Raw genomic sequence first — 26,751 nt, 5'->3', positions numbered from 1 at the left:
AAGGAAGAAACAAACATCCAACCAGAAAAGAATGAAGAAACAAGAACTTGGAAAAATGAGGAGAGGCTTAGGAACCTCCAGGACACCTTGAAATGTTCCAACATCCGAATTATAGGGGTGCCAGAAGGAGAAGAGGAAGAACAAAAAATTGAAAACTTATTTGAACAAATAATGGAGAACTTCCCTGATCTGGCAAAGGAAATAGACTTCCGGGAAGTCCAGGAAGCTCAGAGAGTCCCAAAGAAGCTGGGCCCAAGGAGGAACACACCAAGGCACATCATAATTACATTACCCAAGATTAAACGCAAGGACCTACATCCAAGATTACTGTATCCAGCAAAGCTATCATTTAGAATGGAAGGGAAGATAAAGTGCTTCTCAGATAAGGTCAAGTTAAAGAAGCTCATCATCACCAAGCCCTTATTATATGAAATGTTAAAGGGAGTTACCTAAGAAAAAGAAGATCAAAAATAGGAACAGTAAAAATGACAGCAAACTCACAGTTATTAACGGCCACACATAAAACAAAAACGAGAGCAAACTAGGCAAACAACTAGAACATGAGGGTTGTCAATAAGGGAGTGGGAGGGGGAGAGGGGGGTAAAGGTACAGAGAATAAGTAGCATAGATGATAGGTGGAAAATAGACAGGGGGAGGGTAAAAATACTGTAGGAGATGTAGAAGCCAAAGAACTTATAAGTATGACCCATGGACATGAACTATGGGGGGGGGATGTGGGAGGGAGGGGGGTGGGCAGGATGGAGTGGAGTGGGGGGGGAAATGGGACAACTGTAATAGCATAATCAATAAATATATTTAAAAAAAAAAAAAGAAAGATGTAGCCTGGAAGGATAAAAGCAAAGGTCGGACTAGTACCTCCCTCTGGACATTGGAAAGATACCTCTTCAGCCTTAATCACCTATCAAGGACTAGGGCCAGTGCTAGGAGCTTTGATGTAAGACTCTTACCTCCATTAGATGTTTTGCAAGCCAGTGGTTTCATTTACTCACCACGTATTTTCTACTTAACCTGTCTGTGTGCAAGGTTAAGATGGACTAAGAAGAGCATCACCTAATTTTGTGAGAGTGAAATAATGTGTATAAAGCGGCAAGTGCGCTGTCTGGCATGTAAGTGCCCAAGAAATGTCAGCTGCTTCTGTTGGCTTGACTGATTACTGGGCACCGTTCAGATCCCAGCACCTCGTGTGAGACTGTGATTGGAAAACACGGAGCTGAAATGTCTGGGACGCTCTCTGAAATGCCTTGAAACCATAAAGCAAGAGCCACAGCAGTCTCAGAATAAGACTTTCCAAGACTAGTGCCGGTTCTCCCTGGTATTCAGCACCTGGCATCTGGGCCGCTGTAGGGCTGGATGGGGAGAGGAGGAGGGGCGGGGAGGGACAGAGGAAGCTGGAGCAGGGCTCACCCTGAGCTGCCGGCAGAGGGCGGGGCCGGGCGAAGTTCGGGACCAAGTTAGGAGGGGCGAGCTGCGGGCAAGGAAGGGAGGGGCAGTGCTGAAGGGTTTGCACTGACAGAGACAGACCAGAAAATCACCTGCTCACGTCGCAGAGAAGCGGGAAGTCCCAGCAAGGTTCAGGGTGATGGGCTCCCTAGTGGCTGCCTTCTGGAGGGCGCTCAATCCCAGCACTCTGCTGCTGGGTGCTGTCGTCTTCCTGGTCCTTGCGAACTTCTTCAAAAGACGAAGGCTCCCAAAGAACTACCCCCCAGGGCCCAGGAGTGTGCCTTTCTTTGGGAACTTCTTTCTACTGGATTTTAAGAAGCCGCATCTTTCCCTGCAGAAGGTAGGAGCAGGCTCTGGTGCTGGACCCCGAGTTCTGACTATGACCTGAAGGTGGAGGGCCATTCCGGGGACTGAGGGAGGGAGGGTAGGTGGCTCTGCTGCTAATGCCAGTCCTCTGGTGAACCCCAGTTGGAGCCTCATTTTCCTCAACTGGCAGGATCCCACCTGCCCTTCCTAGGGATGAAATATTGTTAACCGTTTACCATTGTGTGCTAGGCAGATTCCAGTCTTCAACTCATTTAACGGTGTCTTGTTAAATGTTATCAGAACACCGTGTTGTAATATGATGACCTTGTCCTCTTTAATATTGGTATCCTTGTGGGGGAAAAGCTGCACTTTCCCTTTCATGGTCCATTTCCCATGCGGAAGATGGTAACACCACCTGAATCCTCACCACTTTTCAACTGAACTGCTCCCACCATGCCCATGACTGAGCGCCTTGTGTTCTGCAATCACCTGTCTCCGAGTAATCATGCAATATGCTAAACTGTCTTTCCTCTGCTCAGATTTTCTTAGCGCTCCAGGATGCTTCTCCTTAGCGAGTTCAGACTCCATTGGAAGCTACTTGGAACCCTTAGGACCTCTTTCCCCTTCTTTACAATAATCTCCCATCAGGGCTCCCTAACTGGGGCTACTCTGAAATCCTTAAAATTTTCTCCAGCATCCAACACTTGCTCAGCAATCCTCAGCTGGTTTTCTGTCTCTCAACACAGTTTCCTTGCTGAGAGGCAACACTGTGGTAGGTGGTTTTGGAAGATGAAATAAAACAGTGAAGGGTCAATAGTAACATGACTCAGAGTAGATATGCAAGAAGATTAGATCCCCTAGGAATGCCTGGAGCACTTAAAGCATCTGCCTATATACTCAAGTGCAATGGAGAAGGTTTCATCAGTTTCTGGGAGGAACACCCACCTAGTAACACTAACAGCATTAGTCACCGAATTTTAAAGCTAGGCTCCTAAATCTGTAGCCTAGTTGAAGAAATGTATTGTTTCATTTCCACGAATTGGGAAGTTTTCCAGTTTTCTCCTGGTTAATGATTTCCATTTTGATTCCATTATGGTCAGAGAATATAATTTGTATAATTTCAATTTAAAAAATATTGTTAAAATATTGTTAAGGTTGGCTTTATGGCTCCAGATACAGTCTCATGCATGCTTGGGGAAAAAAAAAACATGCTGGTTATATGTGGATTTCCAACTGTGCATTACGTCCAAGCCCCTAATCCTGCCGTTGTCCAAGGGTCAGCTGTATTCTCTGTTGCTGGGCAGAGTGTTTAATATGTTGATTAGATTTGTATTGCTTGACTGTGTTGTTCAATTCTTCAATACCCTTCCTGCATTTTACTTATTATTTATTATTTAGGGGTTCTACAAATTACTTATTATTACTTATTACTTATTATTTATTATGTATTGGTTCTACAAATTACTAGGAGAGTCATGTCAAAATCTCCAAATCTAATTACAGGTTTGTCTATTTCTCTCTTCAGTACTGTTTATTTTTCCTTTACGTATTTGGCAGTTTGTTTACTTGGTAAATAAAGGTTAGAGTTGTCATGTTATCTTGGCAAATTGACTCATAAATTATTAGGTAACATCCTTCTTCAGCCCTGGTAATTTTTTTTGCCTGGTCTTTGCTTTATCTGATATAAAACAGCCAATGCAGCTCTTTTCTTTATTAGTATTTGCATGGTGTATGCTTCTCCACTTTTTCACCTTTATCCTACTTACATCATTACATTTGAAATGAGTTTCTTATAGACACCACACATGTGGGTCATCTTTTTATTTTGTCAATCTCTTTTAATTGCTGAATTTGCATTATATATTTAATGTAATTATTGATATGTTGAAACATAAATCTGCCATTTTATTTTTTTCTATGTTTCCTGTTTTTTATTCCTGTTTCTTCTTTCCTGTCTTCCTGTGGGTCGCTTAAACAATTTTTTAGGATTCTATTTTATTTTAGTGTTTTGGGTATATCTCTTTGTATTTTGTTTTAAGTGGTTGCTCTAGAAACTGCAATTTGTGTACTTAGCTTATTGCAGGGCCCTAGTCTCCACATTTTACCACTTCAAGGGACTATGGATAACTTGTGACAGTTTAGGTCTGCTTAGCCTCCCTGTTTTATAATATAAATGTCTTAAATATTACCTGTATATACATTGAGTACCACATCAGACAATATTACAATTTTGCTTTTAACTGTGAAACACAGTTTTTTTAATTCAAGTGGAAAAGAATAGTTTCTTATGTTTTGCCATTTATTTACCCTTTTCTGTTGCCCTTTCTCCATTCCCAGTGTATTACCATTACTACTCCTTGTACCTCAAGGAGTAGTTTTACTATTACTATTGCTTGTATCTCAAGGACTTCCTTTAATCATTATTTTAGAGGTGATTTGCTAGAAAAACATTTTCTTTCCTTTCATTCATCTAACAATGTATTTCACCTTCATTTCTTCAGTACACTTTCAAGGGATACAGAATTCTAGGTTTCTTTCATTCAACAATTTTAAGTGTTGTACTACCTATTTCAGGCTTCCATGTTTTCTGATGAGACATCTGCTATCATTTAAATTGTTGTATCCTATAAGCAATGAGTTGTTTTTCTCTGCCTGCTTTTCAGAACTTTTTATTTGTTTTTAGTTTTCAGAGATTTGATTATGATATCTCTGGGTCTTAAATTCTTTGTTTTGACTGGGTTCACTGAGCCTCTTGAATCTGTAGGTTTCTCCAATTTGAGAATTTTCAGCCATTATTTCCTCACATAATTTTTTCAACTCCACCTGACTTTTTCTCTATTTCTGGGACTCTTGGACAGTGATGGCACAAATGTTAGATCTTTTGTTATTCTAACACAGTTCCCTGACTCTCAGTTTTCTTTTCTGTTTTTTCCAAATTTTCTATTGATCTGTCTTCAATTTTACTGATTCATCTGTTGTCAGCCCTCGGCAACTGAGTTACTCTATTGAGTATTTTTTTGGTTTACATTATTGTATTTTTCATGTCTAAAGTTTCTCTTTGGTTTTTATGTACATTTCCTTTTTCTTTGTTAAGAATTCTTATTTTTAAGTTTTTGAGAGTGTTTGCATTTGTTTACCAAAACATTTATAATAGCGGTTTTAAAATCTTTATCTTATAATTGCAACACCTGTATCATCTCAGTCTTGGTGTGCACTCATTAAAGTTGAGACTTTCTGTATTCTTAGTGAGGTGAATAATTTTGGACTACATCCTGGATATTTTGTGTATGATGTTATATGTTCTGGATACTATGTAAATCTTTTATTTTGGCAGGATTTCAATGGTTTTATGCCCAGAATTTTCAATTTTGTGGATTGTGGTTCAAATGTGAATTTAGGTTCTAATGCCCCTGCAGTGCTATTCTGGTCTTCCCCCTTCTCTTCAGGTCTCCACACAGTGTGTTGCTTATAAGAACCCCCACAGGACTCTATCCTCCATTTTCATCAGGCTAGAAAGAAGGGGCATAGGGACAATGAGGATGGCTAGGGTAGCCTCTTCCTTACTGTGGGGGAGATTGAAGTCAGAGATCTTCCCATATGTGCTCCATGGGAAGGGGTGCCTCCATATCTCTGTAGAAGAGTAGAAATCAGGAGTTCATGGGCCCCAGGGGACTGGTGAACACCTGAATCTGCACACGTAAGTTTTCATGTTTACGGGACTTTACTGGAGAGCAGATCCATGGCATACACTAAATTTTCAAAGGATTATATGACACAAAAGTTAAGAAGCACTGCTATCAAGTTTCATTTCTTATTTCCTTAAGTTTCTTTTTTTCTTTTGCTTTGTTGGATAAAAGTACTTTCTAGCTATAAAAGCAATAGACACACCTTGAGATGGTTTAAAATACAGTTCAGTGAAAGAGAAAGAACCTTACCCCTCTTGCACCCACAACCCCAACACACATCCACACACACTCACACATGCACACACTCACACGAGCTCTCAGTACTACCTCCATGGGACCTTGGTCTGTGTCTTTTCATACTCCTCTGTAATAAAAATAAAATGATACCGATTTGTAACACTTTATTTGGGCTTCTACATATCAATAAATTAAAAAGTTGAACTTTATGGTACAAAAAATGTTTAGAAAACATCAACAGAAAATATACAAAATACTACAGAGATATTGGTGCAAAGGTGTTAAATCTCAGTAAAATACACAAAAGACTTTCCTTTTGTCTATTGCAATGATAGGCACATGTGTGCACGTGTGCACACATACTGCTTGGTGCTGGTGGGAGTTCAGAGGGGCGGGTCCTCCCACCTACAGCTGCTGGGATTGAGAATTAGTGCTCTCTTCCTTTTTATTCCATTTCTCTGTGTCTCTGTCCTGGTGGTTCTGGTTTGTAAGTACAAAGAGCAAGTAGAGTCTCACTCAACTCCTCTATCACTCAACCTCCACTTGTAATTGCTCTTTGTTCTAAATATTTATTTTGCTCTACTTAATTACTTAATTCTACATTTGAAATTTTTATCCCACATTTGAATTTCCTGTCTCTTAGTATTTTTATTTGCCCCTCATATAGCTCCTATGTTAATCTTTTCTCTTTATTTTTCTATGTTCTTTTTTGAATGTAAGCCTGTGTTAGCCTTCTCAACCATCTGATATTTAACCACATCCATTCCTTACTGTCTGTTTTTTAAATGACTTGTTTAATGTTATACATTAAAAAGTATGGCCTATCTTACAAAGTCTTCTGAAATTCCCTCTGTGTCGTACATTTATTTGCATGTACAGCAATAACACAGTGACCAGCACGGTGTATTTAACAGTTGTTGGATATCACCAGGGTCTCAGGGGGTCCTTTGACCTACCCATGTTTACACAGCTCATCATACCATAAAAGTTTGTCATCCAGTAATCTTGGACTATTCATATGCAGGGGCATAGAACGAGTAGAGATAGAAATCTGAACAAATCCTTCAGTAAATACTAATGGAGTGCAGACTCCCTTCCAAGTACAGGCTGAGAATCTAGGTTGTCATTTAGTCTAGGTTGTCAATAGGTTGTAATCTGAGATTTTCAGCTGTTCTAAAAACATCCTTATTGAATATGCTGAAGTAGTCAAGAAACCCTTCTTGTAAAGCCTATGAAGTTTACCCCAGCATTCAACAAGATATCCTTGTCATATCTTAGAAGCAGAGCAGCTTGAGATGGAATCTTGGCTCTGCCCTTTCTAGCAAGACAGGGTATGCTGTGCTAGAGATGAACAAAGACTGGTGGAAGATTCTGGCCCAAAAGAACAATGGAGGTTTGAGTTCAGTCTCGATTTTCTTAATTTATTTTTTATTGCATTTTTCCATTACTATTTATCCTCCTTATGCCCTCTTCCACCTCCACCCATCCCCCTCCTCCCCAATCACCACACTGCTGTCCATGTCCAAGTGTCCTTTTTCCTTTTTCTTGATTCCTCCACCCCCTAACCCACACCCCGCAAAGCTGTCAGCCTGCCCTTTATCTATGAGTCTGTCTCTATTTTGTTTGTTAATTCAGTTTGTTCATTTGATGCCACATATGAGTGAAATCATATGGTATTTGACTTTCTCTGACAGGCTTATTTCACTTAGCATAATATTCTCTAGGTCCATCCATGCCATTGCTAGGGTAGAGTTTTCTTCCTTTATGTGGCTGAGTAGCATGTCACTTTGTAAATATATTGTGGGAGAAGGGTAGTAGAATGTGACCAAATCCATTGCACTTGCTCCAATGGGTGTGATGGGGTCCAGGGAAATAAGGGTACATGGGGGAGCACCAGTGCACAGAAATCATGGAGAAGAGGGCCCAGAAACCTAGAGGAAATAGACCCCTTCTATTAGATCCCCTGTCTGCACCTAGACAGGGGACCAGCAGACCAGAGGCAGGGGCAGGCTTTACCAAGAGTCCTCTCTTGAATAGGCAGGTCAGGAAAGACTCTGACGGGGGACCATTCCCTGTCATGTAACCCGTCTTGTACATACCTGCTCCTTTGTACATTCTCATGACACAGCCACACACTCTTCCATTATCCCCTCTGCCCCTCTGTCACTCTCACTTTCACTCTCTGACTCTCACTAAACTCTAAGGACCCCACTCAACTCTAAGTCCTGGCATCACCTCAGATGCACGTTCTTTTCCTTGAATCTGACACAACGCCTGCAAAAAACTTCCACCCTCAATAGCTTTGTCACCTTGGCTACATTACTTTAGCTACGACTCATTTTCCTTTTCTGAAAGACAAGGGAAATCATTACTACTGTAGGGTATTGTGAGATTTAATCAGATAAAACATGAAAGATGCTTAACGTGGTACCCAGTGGCTGGGTCCTTTTGTGACCAGGAGTGCCTTCCTCCCACACATCCCTGAGCTCTGGTCCTCTCTGTCACCACAGGGCTCATTCATTCCTCAAAGACTCAAGCAGCTGTGCACCAGGTACCAGAAAACAAAGTTCTTTTCACATTGCTCCTTCCATTCTTCCTCACAGAACCATTTGATGCAGGAATCATATTCTGCCTTTTAAAGCTGGGGAGCTGAGGCTCAAAAAAAATGAGGAAATGTTCTCAAGAGCTCACATCCAGGTATATATAGAGCTATCACCCACAGCTCCAAGCTAGAGTGCTTTTCCTCATGCCTGTGCCACACCCTGAATGAATTTCCTGTCTTCCAGAGCACATGTTGAGAAAGGGGACTTCTCTTTTGTTTAAACAGATATGATTCAGTAAGAAATCCATGCTTGCTACTCCAGACTTACACTACACAGGTGTCAGCCTTCTTTGGTGAGCCACATGTTCTGAATTCTCTGTTCACTAGACTCTCAGATGCTTGGGGTTAGAGACCTTGTTTATTTTATTATAGTTATATCTTCATGACTCATTTTCAGGACAGTGGAAGATGCTCACTTAATTCATATAGGTTGAATATATGAAAAAATGTTTTATAAGGTATGTACATGTCCTATAGTGAATTAAATCCAAGTGTAGTTGAGAAGAGGAGGAGAATAAAAGAGGTAGAAACATTCCTATCAGCTCAAAAAGAGCACATGCCCATGCTCTCCATACAAGTCCTCTAGCTACACACCCTTCCTTCTTTCCTGGACACGCAAAGAGTGCATATGAGCTGAATCAGCATCTCCTGAGTTCCAGGGCCCCTGCAGTTCCCAGTCTCTCCTGTCCTATAGCCTTTGCCTCCTGCCCACCGGTTCCACTGTATATCCACCTTTTCCTTTTGTTCAATTTTTATTTTTATTTTTTTATTATTAAATGATGTGGTCTATGGAAAATAATAAAAATCTGACTTAGTTTTAAAAAAAAGAATGCATATTCACATCTGTCTATTATTTTTCAGTATGTGAAGAAATATGGGAACGTTTTCAGCATGGAGTTTGGTATCTGGCCTACAATTGTTGTAACTGGATTGCCCTTAATCAAAGAGGCCCTTGTCCACCAGGGACACAAGTTTCTCGACCGCCCCGTATCCCCCATTCGAGAACGGATCTTTAGGAAAAATGGTAATTCTCTTGACCAAAGTCATGTATGTATGTTTAATAATTCTAAGGTCTGTTAATAGTGCCTCTGTGACTAGACCTCTCCAGCACACCCTAGAGACCACGCCCATTATAAAATTTCTGCCTTTAGTGGAAGCTTGATGCTCTCATTTCCCTACAAAGGCTCCCTCTCTGAGTATTGCACTGGGTCAGCCGTAATGTCAGGGATTTAGAGTAAACTGTGTCTCCTGCATGAACTCGCTGTGCACACTTTGATAAACAAGTGGCCAGGCTTTGACAAACAATGCAGCATTCCATGATGCACTGCAAGAGCCGATACATTGTCTCCTTCTGGTCTCCCAGTGCAGATTCTTCCACTAGGATCGGGGACGTGAATCTGCTTCCTTCCTCTGGTTTTGTCATTTCTTCTCCTTGACTGTAGGTCCTTGTGCTTTATCATTAAGGCTGTGTCCACAGGCTTTCTCAAGCCTTCCAACCTACATTTCAACAGTTTGGCAAGAATAGTTTAAATTATCATGAAATAAACTTAAACATTTAAAAATGTAAGCAAAAAACTCAAATTTATTACTCTACAAAGCACAATTTTTTCAAATGCTTCCCATTCCTCTTTGAAATATTTTATCTATTAACTCTACATCCATCTACTCTATTATCTGTATGGTGAAGCACATTGATGAGCACCAGCAGTAAAACAATGAGTAGAACAGATAAAATCCATGCTCTTAGTAAGTCAAGTTCTATTCAGAGAGAAAGACTACATTATCCAACTGTAATAATTTAAAGCCTTTTTGTAGATATGTGCAGAATACACTTATCAGGATTATCTAATCTAGTCCTGGGATTCAGGGAAAACTAATGTAAGTGACAATTAATTCAATCAAGTAAAAAAGCAGTCAGGCAGTGGGAATGAATATAAAAACTCCCTGATGTGAGAAGAAGCACAGTGAACTTGAGGAAATGAGTAAGTGGCCAATATGGCAAGAATAGGCATAAAATGGAATAATGAAATGGAGATGAAGCTGCAGAGCTTGGCCAGGAATACTTTATGCTAATTCTTGATAAGGATTTTAGGTTTTATCCTAATAACAAAGAAGCTCTTAAATGGTTTCCAGTAGAGAAAGGAATCATCATATAGACATTGTATATTTTAAAAACTTGTTTTGGTTGCAATGTAGTGACTGAAATAAAGGAAGCAAGAGTCTGTTGCAGCATTTTAGGTTAGACAAGGTGGTAGCTTGGACTAGGAAGGTAGCAAGACAGGGCAGTACACTAGGTTAAACTGGGACAGTGGCAGTGAACATACATGGACTTCAGATATTGAGGAGGTAAAGCCAGTAGGACATGATGACCTAGAAGAAGAGGGAATAGAGGGAGAATGAAGTGTTTAGGTAGACATCTAAACAGGTATATGGATATAAAGAAAGGACATTTGGAGGACAAGGTAAGTTTGGCTTGGGTGGGGAGTTGTACAGAGAAAAGCATAAACTCCATCATGGATATGCTGAGTTTGAAATGCCTTTAAAGTTGGTAAAGTCAAGCAGACAGTGGTATATCTGTGTCTGCAGCTCAGAGATAGAAATAGAAGGTCACTATCAATAGATGTTATTTAAATGTTTAGGTGTGAGATTTTCCAGAATGGAGTACAGTGTAAGAAGAGAAGATCTTATCTCAAAGAACTCCATCATTCCAGAATTGGGTAGAAGATGAACTAGCCAGAGATATGGGACGTTCTCTGCTTTCAGGGAATTGGAAAAAATAATCTGGGAAGTGTAGTGTCCTGAACATCATTGGAAAAGAGTGTTTCAAGAAAAAAAAGTGTCTGATGTTGCTGAAAAAGCAAGTAAGATGAGGTTCAAAAGTAACCCTGGATTTGACAGCAAGGAGAGCCATTTCACTGAGAGGGTAGAGCCAAAGTCAGACATTAAAAGGAGTTGAAGAGTGCTCTTAGAAGTGAAGAAATGAAAGGAGTGTGGCCTTCCCCATGTTATACAAGGAATGATGGTCTGTTGAACACACCAAGATGCTGTCTTTTCCTTTGCCTGTGCAGGATATTCACCCCTCTGCTTTCTTCAGTCATTTCTTCATTTATGAAGGTTCAGCTGAGATGGGACCTCTCCTATAAGACTCATTAAAGCCTCGCCTCTTTACAAATATGGATTTTCTTACCTATGGGTGCATTCTCAGTGTGTAGCACAACATCAATCCTTAAATATGACTATGTGACGAGTAATGAAGGCATGGGCTTTGCAGTCAGGGACACGTGAAATTGAATGCCTGCTCAGCTGCTTACTAATCCTGTGTGTCTTTGCAAACTTTACTTTATCCCTTGTGCCTCAGTTTCTTCATCAGCAAAATTGGAAAGGGGTTGATCATTGTATTTACCTCCCAGAGTTTCAGTGCGTACTAAAGTACATAATGCATAAAAACTACTAGCGTGCCTGTTATTGCCACCAACCAGTACATGCAAACAATTTGTATCCATTGCTCTGGGATGATTGCTCTGAATACTGTTCAACTGCCTAATGGCCTTTCCCTTTCTACAGTCTCACACAAATTCCCATAACCTATGTTGGCTTTCTTTTCATAATGCTGGCTCTCTTTTTTTCAGGACTAATCATGTCCAATGGCCAGATATGGAAGGAGCAAAGAAGGTTCACCCTGACAACACTAAGGAACTTTGGTTTAGGAAAGAAGAGCTTAGATGAGCGCATACAGGAGGAGGTCTATCACCTCGCCCTGGCAATGGAGGAGGAGAATGGTGAGTGTCCTCCTCTAGGACAGGTGCAGGAGACTGTGGCCCTGTCATTCACTGAACAGGTACTTATTCAGTAGTTACGTGCCTGTCCTGTGCCCAGCACTATGTTGGGCTCTGTGATATAACTGAACACCTAACTGTGGCCCTGCCCTCATGGAGCTCTAGAATTAAGCACAAGAAGGGCATTAAAGACATCATTGATTTTAAACCCTGGTCACCAGTTTGACATTCTAGGCACTAAGTGAGTATTTGCTGTATGTCCGACACAGGCTAGGGTGCTGTGGCCAGAGTCTCAGGTGTGTTTTTGTCCTCAGGATGCCATATGTCATGTAGACTTTCAGTAGAAAACAGAAGCAAACCAATCTGAAGGATCTACCTTTTCTTCCACTTCCAGGACAGCCTTTTAACCCTCACTTCAAGATCAACAATGCAATCTCCAATGTTATTTGCTCCATCACCTTTGGGGAGCGCTTTGAGTACCAGGATGATCAGTTTCAAGAAATGCTGAAGTTGCTGGATGAGGTCATATGTCTAGAGACATCAGTGTGGTCCCATGTAAGGGTTTCTCTTTTCATTTCTTGGTTAAAGATACTGGGGCTGATGTCAGGCACAGGATTTTTTTTAAGCTACAGTATAACCCTTTAAAATTGAGCTCAACACAAACTTATTTGAAATCAACCTGTGTCTATAGCATTGTAGATAACGTAAGTAAATATTTACTATGTGCAAAGAACATTTTTAACATTCATGTGAAGCAGTGAACTTCACATGCTGTGCACCTGTGCACCTACGTTGTTTTGTTTAAAAATGCCAAGTGTTTCATTGCCTTTGAGTACCCCCATCCATGTCCCTCCCTAACCCAGCCACCTCAGACATCCTGTCTCAGAAGTTTTCTTCTCTGCTTGGCTTCCCCCTGGGCACCCTGTTTTGAGGTCCATTTGTATTAGTTGCTCTTTTTAAAAATTCTGCATATTATTCCATTGTATGGATATGCCACTGTTTTCTACTCTCTTCTCTATTGAGAGACACTTGGGTTATTTCCAGGCTTTAAATGTTATAAGTAAAGCTACCATAAACATTCTGGTACAATTGTTCATGTGAATACATCCATTCATTTCTCTGCTATATATAAAACTGAACATAAAAGATGCCAGGTTTCCAAAGCTGTTACCCTGTTTTCATGCCCATCAGCAGGGTATCATCAATTTCCTAATTTCATAGGGTAAAGGCATTTGGGGGGTCAAACTTCACCCCTTCCTTGGTGGGCCCTGCACTCCATTTTTGTCCTGGGGGCCTTTGAGTCTGTCAAAACCTCCGTGAAGCTTCTTGGTCTCTCGGCCACCATTCTGGGTTTGGTAGGCAGGTCTAGGTAAAAATCAGTGCCAAGTCTTGAGGTCACCTCTCTGGTATCTAGAAACAAGTTTATTTTTCTTTATTCCTGCCAAGCATCCTTGCCTGGAGCTCTATGGATCCACCACACCAAAATGGAGAAAGATGTTAGTGTGAGTCCTGGCACATGCAAAGGCCGTAATGAATGTGAGCTGTTATTTTTATTATTTTTATCAACGTTATTTTTGAATTCCTTGTTCTCACTTCCAGACATGGTAGTCCCCAACTCAGCAACTCTATTTTTGATCTTCCTATTAAGACAGAATAGTGGAAGTCATGAGAGTTCAGGGTACCCAGCTAACTTTCCATTGGAGATACATATATATATACACACACACATATGTATATATGTATATCTCACAAAAGAGTGTTAACTTCCATGAAGGAAAATAAGACAGGATAAGGGGATGGAAAGAGGGTGACCAGGGTGCTCTACCTATTGGATCACTAGGGGAGGCTGCTCCAGGTAGATGACATTTGAGCAGCACTTCAATGAAGGGAGGGGCTACAGTTCCAGAGATTTCAGAGGAAGAGCCTTCCAGGCAGAAGGATCAGCAAATGCAAAGGCCTAAACAGAAACATCCTTGATGCCCTTACAGAGACCAGTGGGGCAGACAGGAGAAGGTAAGGTGGCCGAGAGTGACAGGTGCGTGCAGGGACTCTCTATGTAGAGCTTTGATGCCTAGAGAACAATGTAGCAATTTATGTGGGGGTCTTGGGGAAATCATTGAAGAACTGATAAACAAAAAGTGAAATGATCCTATTAAAACAGCGATTTTCAGCATTTCTCATCTCATGGCACATGTAAACTAATTACTAAAATTTTGCAGTGCACCAAAACTATACAGTTTTTGCTGATCAGACAAAACTAGGTATAATTTTGATTCATTCACACTGGACAGCTATAGTGTTGGTTGCTGTCATTCTTTTTAAATTTTACAATCTAAGGAAAAAGAGTTCCATGCCTCTGAGTAAATAACCAGGTATTGCATGTTTTAAAAATTCTTGCAGCACACTGGTTGAAAATCACTGGATTAAACTGTTAAATGATCACTCCGCAGTTCTGTGGAAAACAGACTGGGAATAGGGTTAAGAATGGAATCAGAAAAACTGTTAGAGGCTATTACAGCATGCAGACAAGGGACAGTGGTTTGTTCGAGGAGACAAAGCAGTTGGGGTGGTGAGAAATGCTCTGAAACAGTATATTTTGCAGGGAGCCCTGAAATGCTTTGCTGGAGGGATAAGAGGAGGGATGAGAGAAAGAAGAACAGTCAAGGTCCGAGTGTAGGCAAACAAGATCTAGAAGAGGAACACTTCTGCTGTCTTGAAAAGTAGGGGACTGGGACCATGACGACTCCATCATTGTTCTGTTTTGCTTGATCAGCTCTATAGTACCTTTCCACGGATAATGCACTTCGTTCCTGGACCCCACCAAGCACTCTTCAGCAAATGGGAGAAGCTGAAGTTGTTTATTTCTCATGTGATTGAAAAGCACAAGAGCGAGTGGAATCCTGATGAAACAAGAGATTTTATTGATGCATACCTCAAGGAAATGGAGAAGGTGAGAAAACCATAGCTGTTTCCTGTGCTTTGTTTTTGAAGAACAAATGGAGATGTACTAGGTTCCTGTGGACGCTGTAACAAATAACTTAGTGGCGTACAACAGCACACATATGTTCTCTTCCAGCTCTGGAGGTCCTAAGTCTGAAAGCAGTCTGAATGGGCTCAAGTCAAGGTGTTGGCAAGGCTGGCTCCTTTGAAGGCTTTAGGGGAAAAGCCATTTCCTTGACCCTTCTGGCTTCTAGAGTTTGCCTGTATTGCTTGCCTCATGGCCCTCTCCTTTACCTTCAAAGCCATCAGTGTAGCATCTTCTCTGCTACCCTCCTTAAACCTTCTCCTTATAACACTCTTGCTTCCTGTGATTGTATTGGGCCCACTGGGATTCTCCAGATTATCTTTCCATATCAAGACCCTTAACCTAATCATATCCATGAAATCCCTTTTTCCACATAACATCTACTGGTTCCAGAGATTAGACATGGACATCTTTGTGAGTCATGGTTGAACATACAACAGGGGAGTATAAATAGAGGCAGGATTTCATAGAGTGTAAGAGCAGCATTAACTTACTCTGGCTGGTGTAGATCGATTGAGCTGGGAACCAAACGGTCGCTGGTTCAAATCCCAGTCAGGGCACTACCTGGGTTGCAGGGCCCCTCAGTAGGGGGCGTGTGAAAGGCAACCACATGTAGATGTTTCTCTCCCTCTCCTTCGTTCTCCTTCCCTTCCCCTCTCCCTAAAAAGAAATCAATAAAATCTAAAAAAAAAGAGTAATATTAACTTATAACTTAGGTTGGATGAAGCAATTAGAAGTAAAGATAGGGGTTCAGTGACATTTGGCTTGAGGTCTTGGGAATGCCAAAATTTCTGCCTTTTCTTCTTTTAGTCTCTACCTGCTACCCATACCTGAAGGACCTATGTAAAAAAGGAAAAGTAAGACTTGAGCCTCCAAACTTTGTTTTATTATGACTTGGGCCTGTGCCCAAAACCTACCCCTCCCTGCTTCCCCAAGACAGAACACAAGGGAAGCTGAGCTGGACGCCAGAGTTTACCTTCAAGGCTCGAATGGGGTCCCGTATTGCCCACTGTTCAACATGGTAGGAAAGAAATAGGGAGGGGGAGCCAAGTTGGATGTGTGGTGTTTCAAACAGCACTCCTTCTGATGAATGTACTTCATCGCATTAGTTGTGTAATTTTTGACCATCCCATTATTTGTTCCTCCTGTGGCAGTTGGCAGAATGGTGGATTCTTCCCATCCCCTTTCTTATTTCACCTTATTGGCAAGATATTAATAGAAACATTGATTTCTGCTCAGAGGAGGAGACTTCACTTGCTCTATGGTGTGCAGGCACGGGACTCACTTAAGAGGAATATTGACAAATTGAGGCTTTCGGAGGAAGGTGGTAATGATGATGGGCTGTCCTAAGGAATGATTGGTAGATTCAGAGAGTTTTCACCTACCAGAAAAAGATTCAGTGAGATACAAAACTTGTTGTACATAGAATTAAATTATTCTTTCTAGTATCAGTATAAATATTATTGAGTATCTGCTGTGTACCCTTTGCCTCTCATACGATTCCTAATGTCATCTTCAGAGGCGTGTTTTGTTATTTCTATTTTATAAAACAGGAAACTGAAGCACAGGCAGGTGAAGCAACTTGCCCTGTGTCACAGAAATAGTGAACGCTGTGGCTGATTTTGGAACCCAAGTCCATCTCCCCACTGTACTAATAGCTTCTCTCCACTGTACTAATTGCTTCTCCCAAATTATAGGCATTAAAAACTAGTTTTGATTTTCATTCACCCAAACTAACAAAAGCTTCCAGCACTTGCAGAGGACCATGCTAACAATATTGCTGTAATGAGACTGTCTCCTGAGGACACCAAAGGGGAAAGCTGTTCCTCCTAGGTCCCCCTCCTCCCACATGCTCTCCCTAGGATGAAGCCCCTCTGTACTGTGATAACCGAGAACCCTCTAAATCCACTAATAAGCATGGTGCTTTCTAGCATGTGGGCAATGCTACTTCCAGTTTCCATGAGGAAAACCTCATCTTCACCACCCTGGATCTCTTCTTGGCTGGCACAGAGACAACTTCAACGACACTGCGCTGGGCTCTGCTTTATATGGCCTTCTACCCAGAAATCCAAGGTGAGCATGTCAGTGGTGTCCTGAGCCAGCACCCAGTGCTGCCTCCTGGAGCACGCTGCTCCACAGATGGGAGCAGAAGATGGCATGGCAGACTGGAAAGATGGCTAGGATGGTCACGAGGCCACGTGGACTTGTGAATGGGCACATTCGGCAATTATTCTGTCATGATTGTGATGGATCCCAGCAATACAAATATAACACAGAGTCCCTGCCCTCAGGAAACACAAATCTAGCAGAAAAAACAGTGAAATTAATTGACATTATGGTGAATTCCAGGAGAGAGTTGCATCGTCACGTGAAATTTTGTTCCTGGGGAGGTTGGATGTCAGACAATACAAAAGAAAAAAAAAAAAGAAAAGAAAGGACGGAATGAAGCTGGGAGAAAGGGAGGGAGGAAGGGAGAGAAGGAAAAGAAACCTGGTACTAGTCTTCCCTCCTTTGAAGTTCTGTCTTCCATTGCCCTGCAGATAATGTTCAAACTTCTCAGTTTGAGATATCAAGCCCTCTGATGTGCCTCTTACTTCCTGTCCAACCTCAGCTCCACCCACGCTGCATAGTGGTCATTGAATCACATGTCATTTTCTTTGCATTGTCATTGTTACGCTTCTGTGTCATTACGCCAGCTCTTCCCTCTACAAGAATATGTTTCCTTAATGTTCTGCCTGGTAAGCCACTAGCTCTGCTTGAGGAATCTGCTAAACACTACCTCTCTTTTGAGGTTTTCCAGTCCCATGGGAATGACTAGCACTCTTTCTTTCTGGAGATGACCTACTGCACCTCCATGCTCTGTTTATTGCACATCACATCCACATCTTCCTCCCAAACTGTAGTTCATTCAAGGACAGTGACTGTTGGAAACACTTTTCTTTCTCCAGGTCCCAGGAGAGAGATCAGATTTGTTATTGTACAGTTTTTTAAACTGTGGGTACCAGTTTATGAAAGGGATGTAACATGAATTTAGTGGATCAAAACCAGATTTTTCCCTAAAATAAAAATAGAAAAGATCAGAGAGCTTCCCATGTACTAAGGATGTTTGTATGCGAATATACACATCTCCTGAGCCACGATGCAGAATGCCTTTGCAACTGTGCATTACATTATGTTTTTTAAAGTTTAAAAGCTGCTTAGTTAGGATACAGACTTGGTCTCTATCATAGAGGCTACAAAATAATAATGGCTGAAGATGACAGAAGTTCACACCCATGTTCATAGCAGCATCAGTCACAGTGTCCAGGAGGTGGCAACTGTGTCCAGCAATGCATGCCAGGATAAAGGAAATGTGGAGTGTAATGCAATATCACTCAGCCTTAAACAGGAAGGGAATTCTGACTCATGCTGAAACATGGATAAACCGCGAGGACATCATGCTAAGTTAAATAATCCAGTCACACAAAGGCAAATACTGTGTGATTCCACTGTGTGAGGTATCGAGAGTAGTCACATTCATAGAAACAGAAAGCAGAAGGGTACATGCTGGAGGCTGGGGAACTGGGGAGAGAGGGGAGTTGTTGGTTAATCACCACAGTTTCAGGTCTGCATTTAAAAACCTTCTGAGGATTGGTTGCATAACCATGTGACTATCCTTAACACTATTAGACTGTACAGTTAAAAAAGCTAAAGTGATAAATTTTAGGTTACATGTATTTTATCAGCATTTAAAATATTGTTCAATGAACAGAAAAGTAGGAAACAATAGAACTTCATTGCTCCCAGGTATAAACGTTGACCACGCTCTGCAGAGCCCTTTGGGCTCCACCTCTCCAGTGTGGTGTTGCTGGGTTGTGTCTAAAACGATGCCCTCGCTGGCTGGGCAGATATTGCTCCCCACGAAGGCTGCTTCTCCACCATGGAGAAGGGATGAGGTGGCAGGGCACGGTCCAACTATTAAACATTCCTCCTACACACATTCCATTAGTCTGAACTTATCACGTGATCACTCTTAGTCAAAAGGGGAATCTGGGAGATGGAGGATTTGCCCTGATAACCAATATCCAACTAAAATCCATATTGTAGAAAAAGGAAAAAAAACATATTGGGGGACAATTAGCAGTTTCTGTTATTATTTGGGTGCTCACCTCAAGCAGGTAATATAAATCTCAAATATCCCTAAGATGGAGGTAGATTCAGTCTCACTAATACAAAGAGGAAACTGAGGCTCAAAGAGTTTAAGTAACTGCGGCCGTAATTTCCTAGAGCAAAAATGTTCAACCAGAATTGATCCGTCCCACGGCCTGCTTTCCACTCTCCACCTACCACCTTGAGAAACAAGAGTCCATAGAGCCTGCTGCAGTGGTCGGCACTTTGACACTAGGTACTCCATTCCTTAGCTCAACCAGGCTCAAGGGAAGTTATAGAATAATAGAACTTTCTCTTCTCTTCCAGAAAAAGTGCACGCTGAGATCGACAGAGTGCTTGGCCAGTCGCAGCAGGCCAGCATGGCTTCTCGGGAGCTCATGCCCTACACCAATGCCGTGGTCCATGAGGTGCAGAGAATGGGAAATATCCTCCCCCTGAATGTGCCCAGGGAAGTGACAGTTGATACCACCTTGGCTGGACACTACCTACCCAAGGTAATTAGGGACTCCAGCCTCACATCTTCAAGCTCATCTTTTTAAATGACAGGAACCTGAAATGGAAAAGTGTCATGGATTCTTGTCCTTGGGAATCAGCTTTTCCTTGCTCTGGGATGTCTGTGTTTTTACTATAAAATGTGAATTGTGAATCTTTGTGGAGGTATGGTGGGCAGCTGTTTTTAGCCAGACTTGGCCATGCAATTTTCTTCTTTGCCTTGGTAGATCATCTTTCAGGACTAGGGACCTGCCATACTTACTATGGAAAACTCTCCTTCACAGTGCTGGGGTTATAGAATAGTAACATGTGTAGGGACAACTGAGACCACCTAGGCCAACATCTAACATAATATTCCCACAGGTTAGCTTTTACTTGCAGCCCTTTGGGAGGTGGGGGTGTCTGTCCCATGAGAGAACCCAAACCAAGTGTGCTCAATATTCAGTATCAGAAAAGAAGAGAAGGAACTAATACTTACTAAGCAGTAATTATGTCCCATGGAATACATAGGCTCTTTCAGAATGCTTGATCAGTTCTCAGTTTAAGTCTGTTATTTCTGTTATATAAATTGGGAAATCAGGGCTCAGTAATTCACTTGTGTAAGGTCTCTCAACTACTACGTGGTAAGAGTCGGGTTCAAAAACCAGATCTCTTCTGATATCCGGGCACACCTTCTTAATACTACATCGTGTTCTCCACCCAGGAGTTGTTTTACTTTGACCTTAAATGAGTCATCTTGGGATTGCTCTCAGTTCCTCCCTGTTCAATTCCTTGGTCTCACAAAGGAAATTCTCATCTCTGCCCTCCAGGTGTATGATCTCAGCAGACAGCTCTCCTGTGCCCCCTGGTGCCCTCTCTGCACACTGCACATTTACAGCTCCCTTGCTTTCTCACTACCTTGGTGGACCTCTGTGTGTCCATTCTGGTTGTCTGTGTACCTCTGCACGTGTCCTCCCTGGAGACAAGCTTAAGAGGCAGAACCAGGGGGACTTACCCATTGTACACGTTTTGGTCACTGTCCCTGCAGACCCAGGAAAAGCAGCCATACCTGTAGCTATTGCATTCACTGACCTTGCTGACACCATGTTGTAGGTGAAGGCTGAGGTCTAAATTAATTCATAGGTGCTGCTTGCATTGTTACAGCAATTCATTTAATCTCCAGGGAACTATCCCAGTCCTACCCTGATTTTTAATGGGTCAACTTCAATAACCATCCTGAGAACTGAGAGACTTAAGTTACTACTTAGTAGAGGTTCGGAGCCATGGCTTCGACATCAGATAGGACTCGACGTTCAAATCACGGCTCTACCTCCATTCCTTATGTGACTGTGGGCATGTTATTCAACATCTCAGAGCTTCCTTTTCGTTATTTGTAAAATGCATGAAACCTACCTCACAGGTGGAAGTAAAAGGAGGCAATGCATGTAAAACATTAATCTAGAGCTGAATAGAGAAATTACTTAAAATAGCAGTTATTCTTAATTAAATCAACAAATGTTCATTAAGCACCAAAATGCTCAGGCCTGGGAAAATGACCCTGTGGAAAATAACCACACAAGTACATACTTAGAAACCACGATGACTGCCCCCCTGAAAACACTCTCAGGTTTCTGTAAACATGAAGGCTGACTAGAAAGGGGAGTGGAAGCAGGAGTGGTCCGAGGAGGCTTCCAAAGGAAGTGATGTTTGAGTGAGGACAGCAGAATAAGGGTGATTCTGAAGAGTTAGCTCAGTGACAAAATGAGGAGGAAAGACGTTCAGATACTGTAAACAACATTTAAAAAGGTACAGCAGTGAGTGGGAACAGGGCTGTCTGAGAAGCTCAAAGAGGCCAATGTAATGGGAGTGCAGGCAAGAGAGGGTGGCCCAAGCAGGGGCCAGACAATGGATCTGTCACCTCAGAGTGATGGGAAGCTAATGAAGGGTTCTCTCAAGTTCGAGGTGTAGGTGGGTGGGTAGATGGGTATGACATGAATTAATCCTATATTCGAAGCTCACTCTGCTGTCAGAGTGTGGAGCAGATTGAAAGGGGAGAGGACAAGGGGCACAGTTAGCCAGCGGTTACAGGAGTATAGACAGTAAGGTGATAGTAAAGAGCCTGGACAATGACAGCAGACGTAGGATGGAGGGGACAGAATCCAGAGAACTCTGCAGTAAAATCAACCAGCCTCCCTGAAGAATGACATGATGGCACAATGAGGGAAAGGAAGGCTTTAAGGAGGACCCTTGGGTTCCTTGCCATGTACTTGCATGGACAGTGGTTCCTTTTCCTGGGTGACCTGACCTCCTGTGCAGAGAATGGGAGACACAGGGGTGAATGGAACACCTTTCACCTTGCTAGCACTGCCATGGTTACCACTTTGGTGAGCAGCTGGGTTGATGTTGGTACAGTACTGACTGGCAAAGCTCTTACATCGCATGTCCTCTCTCAAGTCCTACACTGCCTTGTCCCTGTGGAGAACATCCATGCTCAGTCAAGAGGAGCCACACTCCCTAGTAAATTCCCAGGAGGCATTTGCTGTCCATCATTGCAAGCTGTACCATGGCAAAGATTAGGGCCCTGGGTAGGTTGGAGGGGGATGGCTGGGCTCAGAAGATGGTGGGATTGGAAGGGTGAGGATATGGTCAGGCTCTGGCTTGGGAGCAGGGGACATGTCAGCGCTGCATAGGGGTGCTGCATAGGTGAAGCCTGTCCTGAGTCTTTGCTGCCTTCTCCAGGGCACCATGCTTGTGACCAACCTGACTGCACTGCACAGGGACCCTGCAGAGTGGACCACCCCTGACACATTCAATCCGGAGCATTTTCTGGAGAATGGACAGTTTAAGAAAAGGGAAGCCTTTCTGCCCTTCTCAATAGGTGAGTTTGAAAACAATGAGAGTGCCTGAATACAGAGTTCCTCTGTCAGCCCTTACCTGCTTTTCTCCCCATCATCCTTTGCTCTAGTTGGAATGTCTGCACACTCCACATAGCCCTGCCCAGCGTGACTCCCTGCTACTGTTGTTACACCTCAGAATCCCCAGGGCTGGCATTGCTTCAGGCTGCCCTCACTTCCTGAGCCCTTGCTTGCCTCTGATGGAGACTTCAGCTTCACTTTGTTCTGTCCCCCAGAACACAGGGGACAGAGACTCAGGCCTCACCTCTTGCTCACAAAACAGATGGACACTTGCCATCTCTATAGAGTTTATAAATGTTTCAAGTTCTTTATAAGGGCTACCCACTCACATGGAACTGGAGCCAATTTTTAATATAATGAGGGGATGGGGAGGAAGAAGGAAAGGAGCTACTGCTTTGATCATTGTGGGCGTCGGGAGAGACTCTGGATGCCATGGCTGGGTTGGATGGGACTCTACTGTATATGCACGCCCCTTTTGCCTCCTTAAATTTTAATGGTTCTGTATAAATCCAGGTAATCCATTTGCATGGTAAACAACTTGAATGGTGTAAAAGAGGGTGCTGTGCCAACTCTCTCGTTTCCAAGCTGGCCAGTTCCAAAAGGGTGTTATAACATTGTAAAATGAATAACAAAAATTCTTACTATGTTTCTTAGTGTCGAATTAGGTATTTTTCATGGATGATTTCAAGTAATTTCCAAGTCCTTAGTTCCAAAAACATTCCCTGAGCTTTTATGTGCCAAGAAGTCAGCCCTGAAGATATGACAGTGAATGAAGTAGAAAAAACAACTGTTCCTGTTCTAGGTCAACTTACAAGGTTTGTGTTACTGTCACCACTTTAGACATAATGAAACTGAGGCTTAGGGGGGTTAACTATGGCATCTTGTTATACTTGTCTTTTTCACACTTTTTTCCTTTTTGCATTGACTATGCATTACTTAGGGAGAAAATAAGTGATTGCACACATGAGAGAGAGTTGTAGTGACTACTGTGGGGTGTTGGAGCCCACGTGGGGTGAGAAGGGCATTTGCAAAAGGGAGGGAACAGCGGCATCATAGACTGGGCATCAGAGCACAAGCACAATAAGGTGGGGTCTGTGCAGGGTGGCCTTGGCAGCAAAGGGAGAGAAGGTATACACACAGGACGCTGCTCCAATAAGCAAACATACCGAAGATAATGGGAAGAAGTGACAAATAGGGGAAGGGAGATAACAGAGTGAACTCTGTAGTGTTGGACTGAAATCCGACATTGTGGATATGAACTCAGATTTCTGATAAATAGGCAGATAGGTAGATATAAAGTAAATGACATAAACATGGGTGTACATACTTACATATATACTCACACTGTGTACATACACAGGTTTCCCAGCTCCACCAACTGAGATGCCCTGGGAGCAACACTGCCTGATACCAACAAGCTCTTCCAATGCCCAGATCTTGGTTTCTGCATAATGTCATCCACTGAAAGGAACCAGGATTTCTGGTGAAATTGCTGATTCCAGGCTGGGGGAGGGAAATTTTATTCATAAAATAAAATAAACTGAACCAGGGAAACATTTTTATGCCCCAAATTAAGAAAATACCAGCTCAAATGCTCATTTACTAGCCAAATCCCAAGTATTTTGAGACCAAAACACTAATAACAGATTTTACCTCTTTGAATAAAAATAAGAATTTGTGAATTCACAAAACATGAATAAACGAGTGTATAAATAAAGTAGGGAGGAAAGGATACATTTCTTTTAGTACAATGCTAACTAATAATGCACAAGGAATGATGGAACTTTAAAATTCCTGATCGGGCAACCATTACAGTAATTAGTAATTTGGCCATGAAAGAGCAATGAAAACTATTTCATTGAAGATTGGTTTATTTACATAGGCTCAAAGTAGTATTTATAAGTTGCAAACAGAAAACGAATAATTTTACAGGAGACAATTGCTAGACACCACCGTAATGGTCACCAGTAATGGGACAGATCAAAGTCATGTCCCACCTGACTGAGTGCAAAGAGAACACAGCCTCACTTGGGTGATCGGGCCACCAGAAATGCCTGACCTCACAACCTGAACCGAATCATGAGCAACATGAGAGACATGTACCAAATAATGGGCCCGTCATTTTAGAAAGTGCCAAAGTCATGGACACTGAAAAGTCACTTCCTGATGCTAAACTGGATCCTTTACTAAATGAAGGACATTGTTGGGAGAATGACAAAACCTGACTAGGACCTGAAGAGAAGACAGATGGTGGTGATTTCCTGATTTGGTGGTTATGAGGGATAATGTCCTTGTTTGAGAGAATTCACACTGAAGAGTTTGTGGGTAATGTAGGCAATTTTCTCTCAGATAACTCAGGAGAAACAAGTGTGTTGTATTATTCTTGCAAGTTTTCTATACATTGCTAATGGCTTCAGAATAAAGGGCACAATGTGGAAAGTATCACAGAATAGGAATGTAACACATGGAAAGCTATTTTAGTAATGCTACCACCCAAATGATTAACATGCATTAGTCTATTAAATTGTATCCTTCTGGATATTTTTTTATAATGAGACAAGGTTACTGACAAGCTATTTTACAACTAGAATGTTTAATAGTATCCAGCAAATGTACTAAGATATTTTGTTTTGCCCTCTATATTATTATTTGGATTCAGTGTGTAGCTCAAGCACTATATAAAACACAGTTTCCATGGTAAACACTCATTTCCACTAATGCCTAGAGAATTTAATTTGCCTTGAATCACATGTCTAGAAAGTGGGAGGAGTTGAATTGGATCTCTGTCCTCTGCCTCCACTTCTGGACTCACATACCCGGGCCTCAGATGTGGCCGAGACAAGGCCAAGTGTGAGAGTGGAGTAAAGGATCCAGCCTAGGGCCCACATTAGAAGCAAAGGCACTTTGGGGGAAGGACTGTCAGGCATTAGGACTGCTCAAGGAGGGGAGCTGAAGCAGTTCCCATGTAGAGGGCCATCCATGTCTGCAGGGTCCCCGACCATTAAGGAGGAAAATGTGATCTCGGGGACAGATGCCTTATACTTTAGAATCCCTGCTCGGACATTACTGGCTTATACTTTTGGATAGTACTCTTCTACGGACTGAAAGAAATTAACTTGTTCCTGCTTTTGTCATTGTTGTTTGTTCATTGATTTTTTACAGCCTGCAGGCTAGACCTCCACTAGGTCAACCCAAGCCTCCCACTTCTATCATCACCTACACCCTGCACCTTCACCTGCCGGACACCTGAAGGCATTGCAATGAGTCCATACACATGTTTTCTGTGTTTTGCTTAAGGCCAGTGTTGGTGAGATTACATAAGCCTCTGTAGAGGAAGCCCCAGGGCCTAGCAGGCCCTTCCTCTGTTGAAGTTTTGCAAGATGTAGTAGATTTCAATCGCTACTGGGCACTGACATCAGCTGGAAACATAACTGGTCTTATGTTCTTGTCTTTCAGGAAAGCGGGTGTGCCTTGGAGAACAGCTGGCCAAGTCTGAGCTCTTTATTTTCTTCACCACCCTTTTGCAAAAATTTACCTTTAAGCCTCCAGACAATGAGAAGCTGAGCCTGGAATTCAGAATGGGCATCACCATTTCCCCAGTTGACTACCGCATCTGTGCTGTTCCTCGGGCATGAAGCTGGTAGGGAAGGAGAGGGGAAAGGAAAGCAAGAAGAATGGGCATGTCCTCCAAAGACTTGGCCACCTGCTCTGAACTGAGGGAGGAGTGGAAGTGCCTCTGAGCAAAGAGTGTAAGCATTGGAATCAGAGAGAACTGGATTCAAATCCAGTTTTATCTCTTCCAGTGTAGCCTTAAGGAAATCATGTATTTCTAGAAAACACCCCCAATGATATTTGTAAAATAAAACTAATCATATCAGACCTAGAACTTGCTAAATATCTTGGATCTTTTTAAAAAATTTTTATTGTTACTCAATTACAGTTGTCTGCATTTTCTCCCCATCCTTACACCCCACCCCAGCCAAACCCACCTCTCTCCCCAGCCTCCACCCTTCTTGTCTTACTTTTTATTATCAATCAGATCACCTGAGTAGGAGACTGAGAAATTGGCCAAAATACTTCACGTAATATGATCAGTCTCCTCATCTGTAAAATGAGGGACTTC

General features: G+C 42.2%; 1 protein-coding gene across 2 annotated transcripts; it reads left to right on the top strand.

Moving 5' to 3' along the window:
* Positions 1-1,525: 1,525 nt before the first annotated feature.
* On the top strand, positions 1,526-26,530 carry LOC128780504 (cytochrome P450 2J2). 2 transcript variants are annotated; one of them, XM_053920830.2, is made up of 9 exons: positions 1,534-1,801; positions 9,154-9,316; positions 11,922-12,071; positions 12,463-12,623; positions 14,842-15,018; positions 17,025-17,166; positions 19,549-19,736; positions 22,453-22,591; positions 26,085-26,530. In XM_053920830.2, the coding sequence occupies exons 1-9, from the start codon at positions 1,601-1,603 to the stop codon at positions 26,261-26,263; spliced, it is 1,500 nt and encodes a 499-aa protein (XP_053776805.1). In that variant the 5' UTR covers positions 1,534-1,600; the 3' UTR covers positions 26,264-26,530. The 2 variants fall into 2 exon arrangements, with proteins under 2 accessions (XP_053776806.1, XP_053776805.1); XM_053920831.2 differs by lacking the exons at positions 19,549-19,736; positions 22,453-22,591; positions 26,085-26,530 and adding an exon at positions 17,634-17,926 and having other exon boundaries at positions 1,526-1,801.
* Positions 26,531-26,751: the final 221 nt, after the last annotated feature.

This window comes from Desmodus rotundus, chromosome 3, assembly GCF_022682495.2.
Source record: "Desmodus rotundus isolate HL8 chromosome 3, HLdesRot8A.1, whole genome shotgun sequence".
In the NCBI taxonomy this organism is placed as follows: Eukaryota; Metazoa; Chordata; class Mammalia; order Chiroptera; family Phyllostomidae; genus Desmodus; species Desmodus rotundus.
The sequence above is the reverse complement of the archived record's forward strand: the minus strand, read 5'-3'. Positions and strand labels throughout refer to the sequence as shown.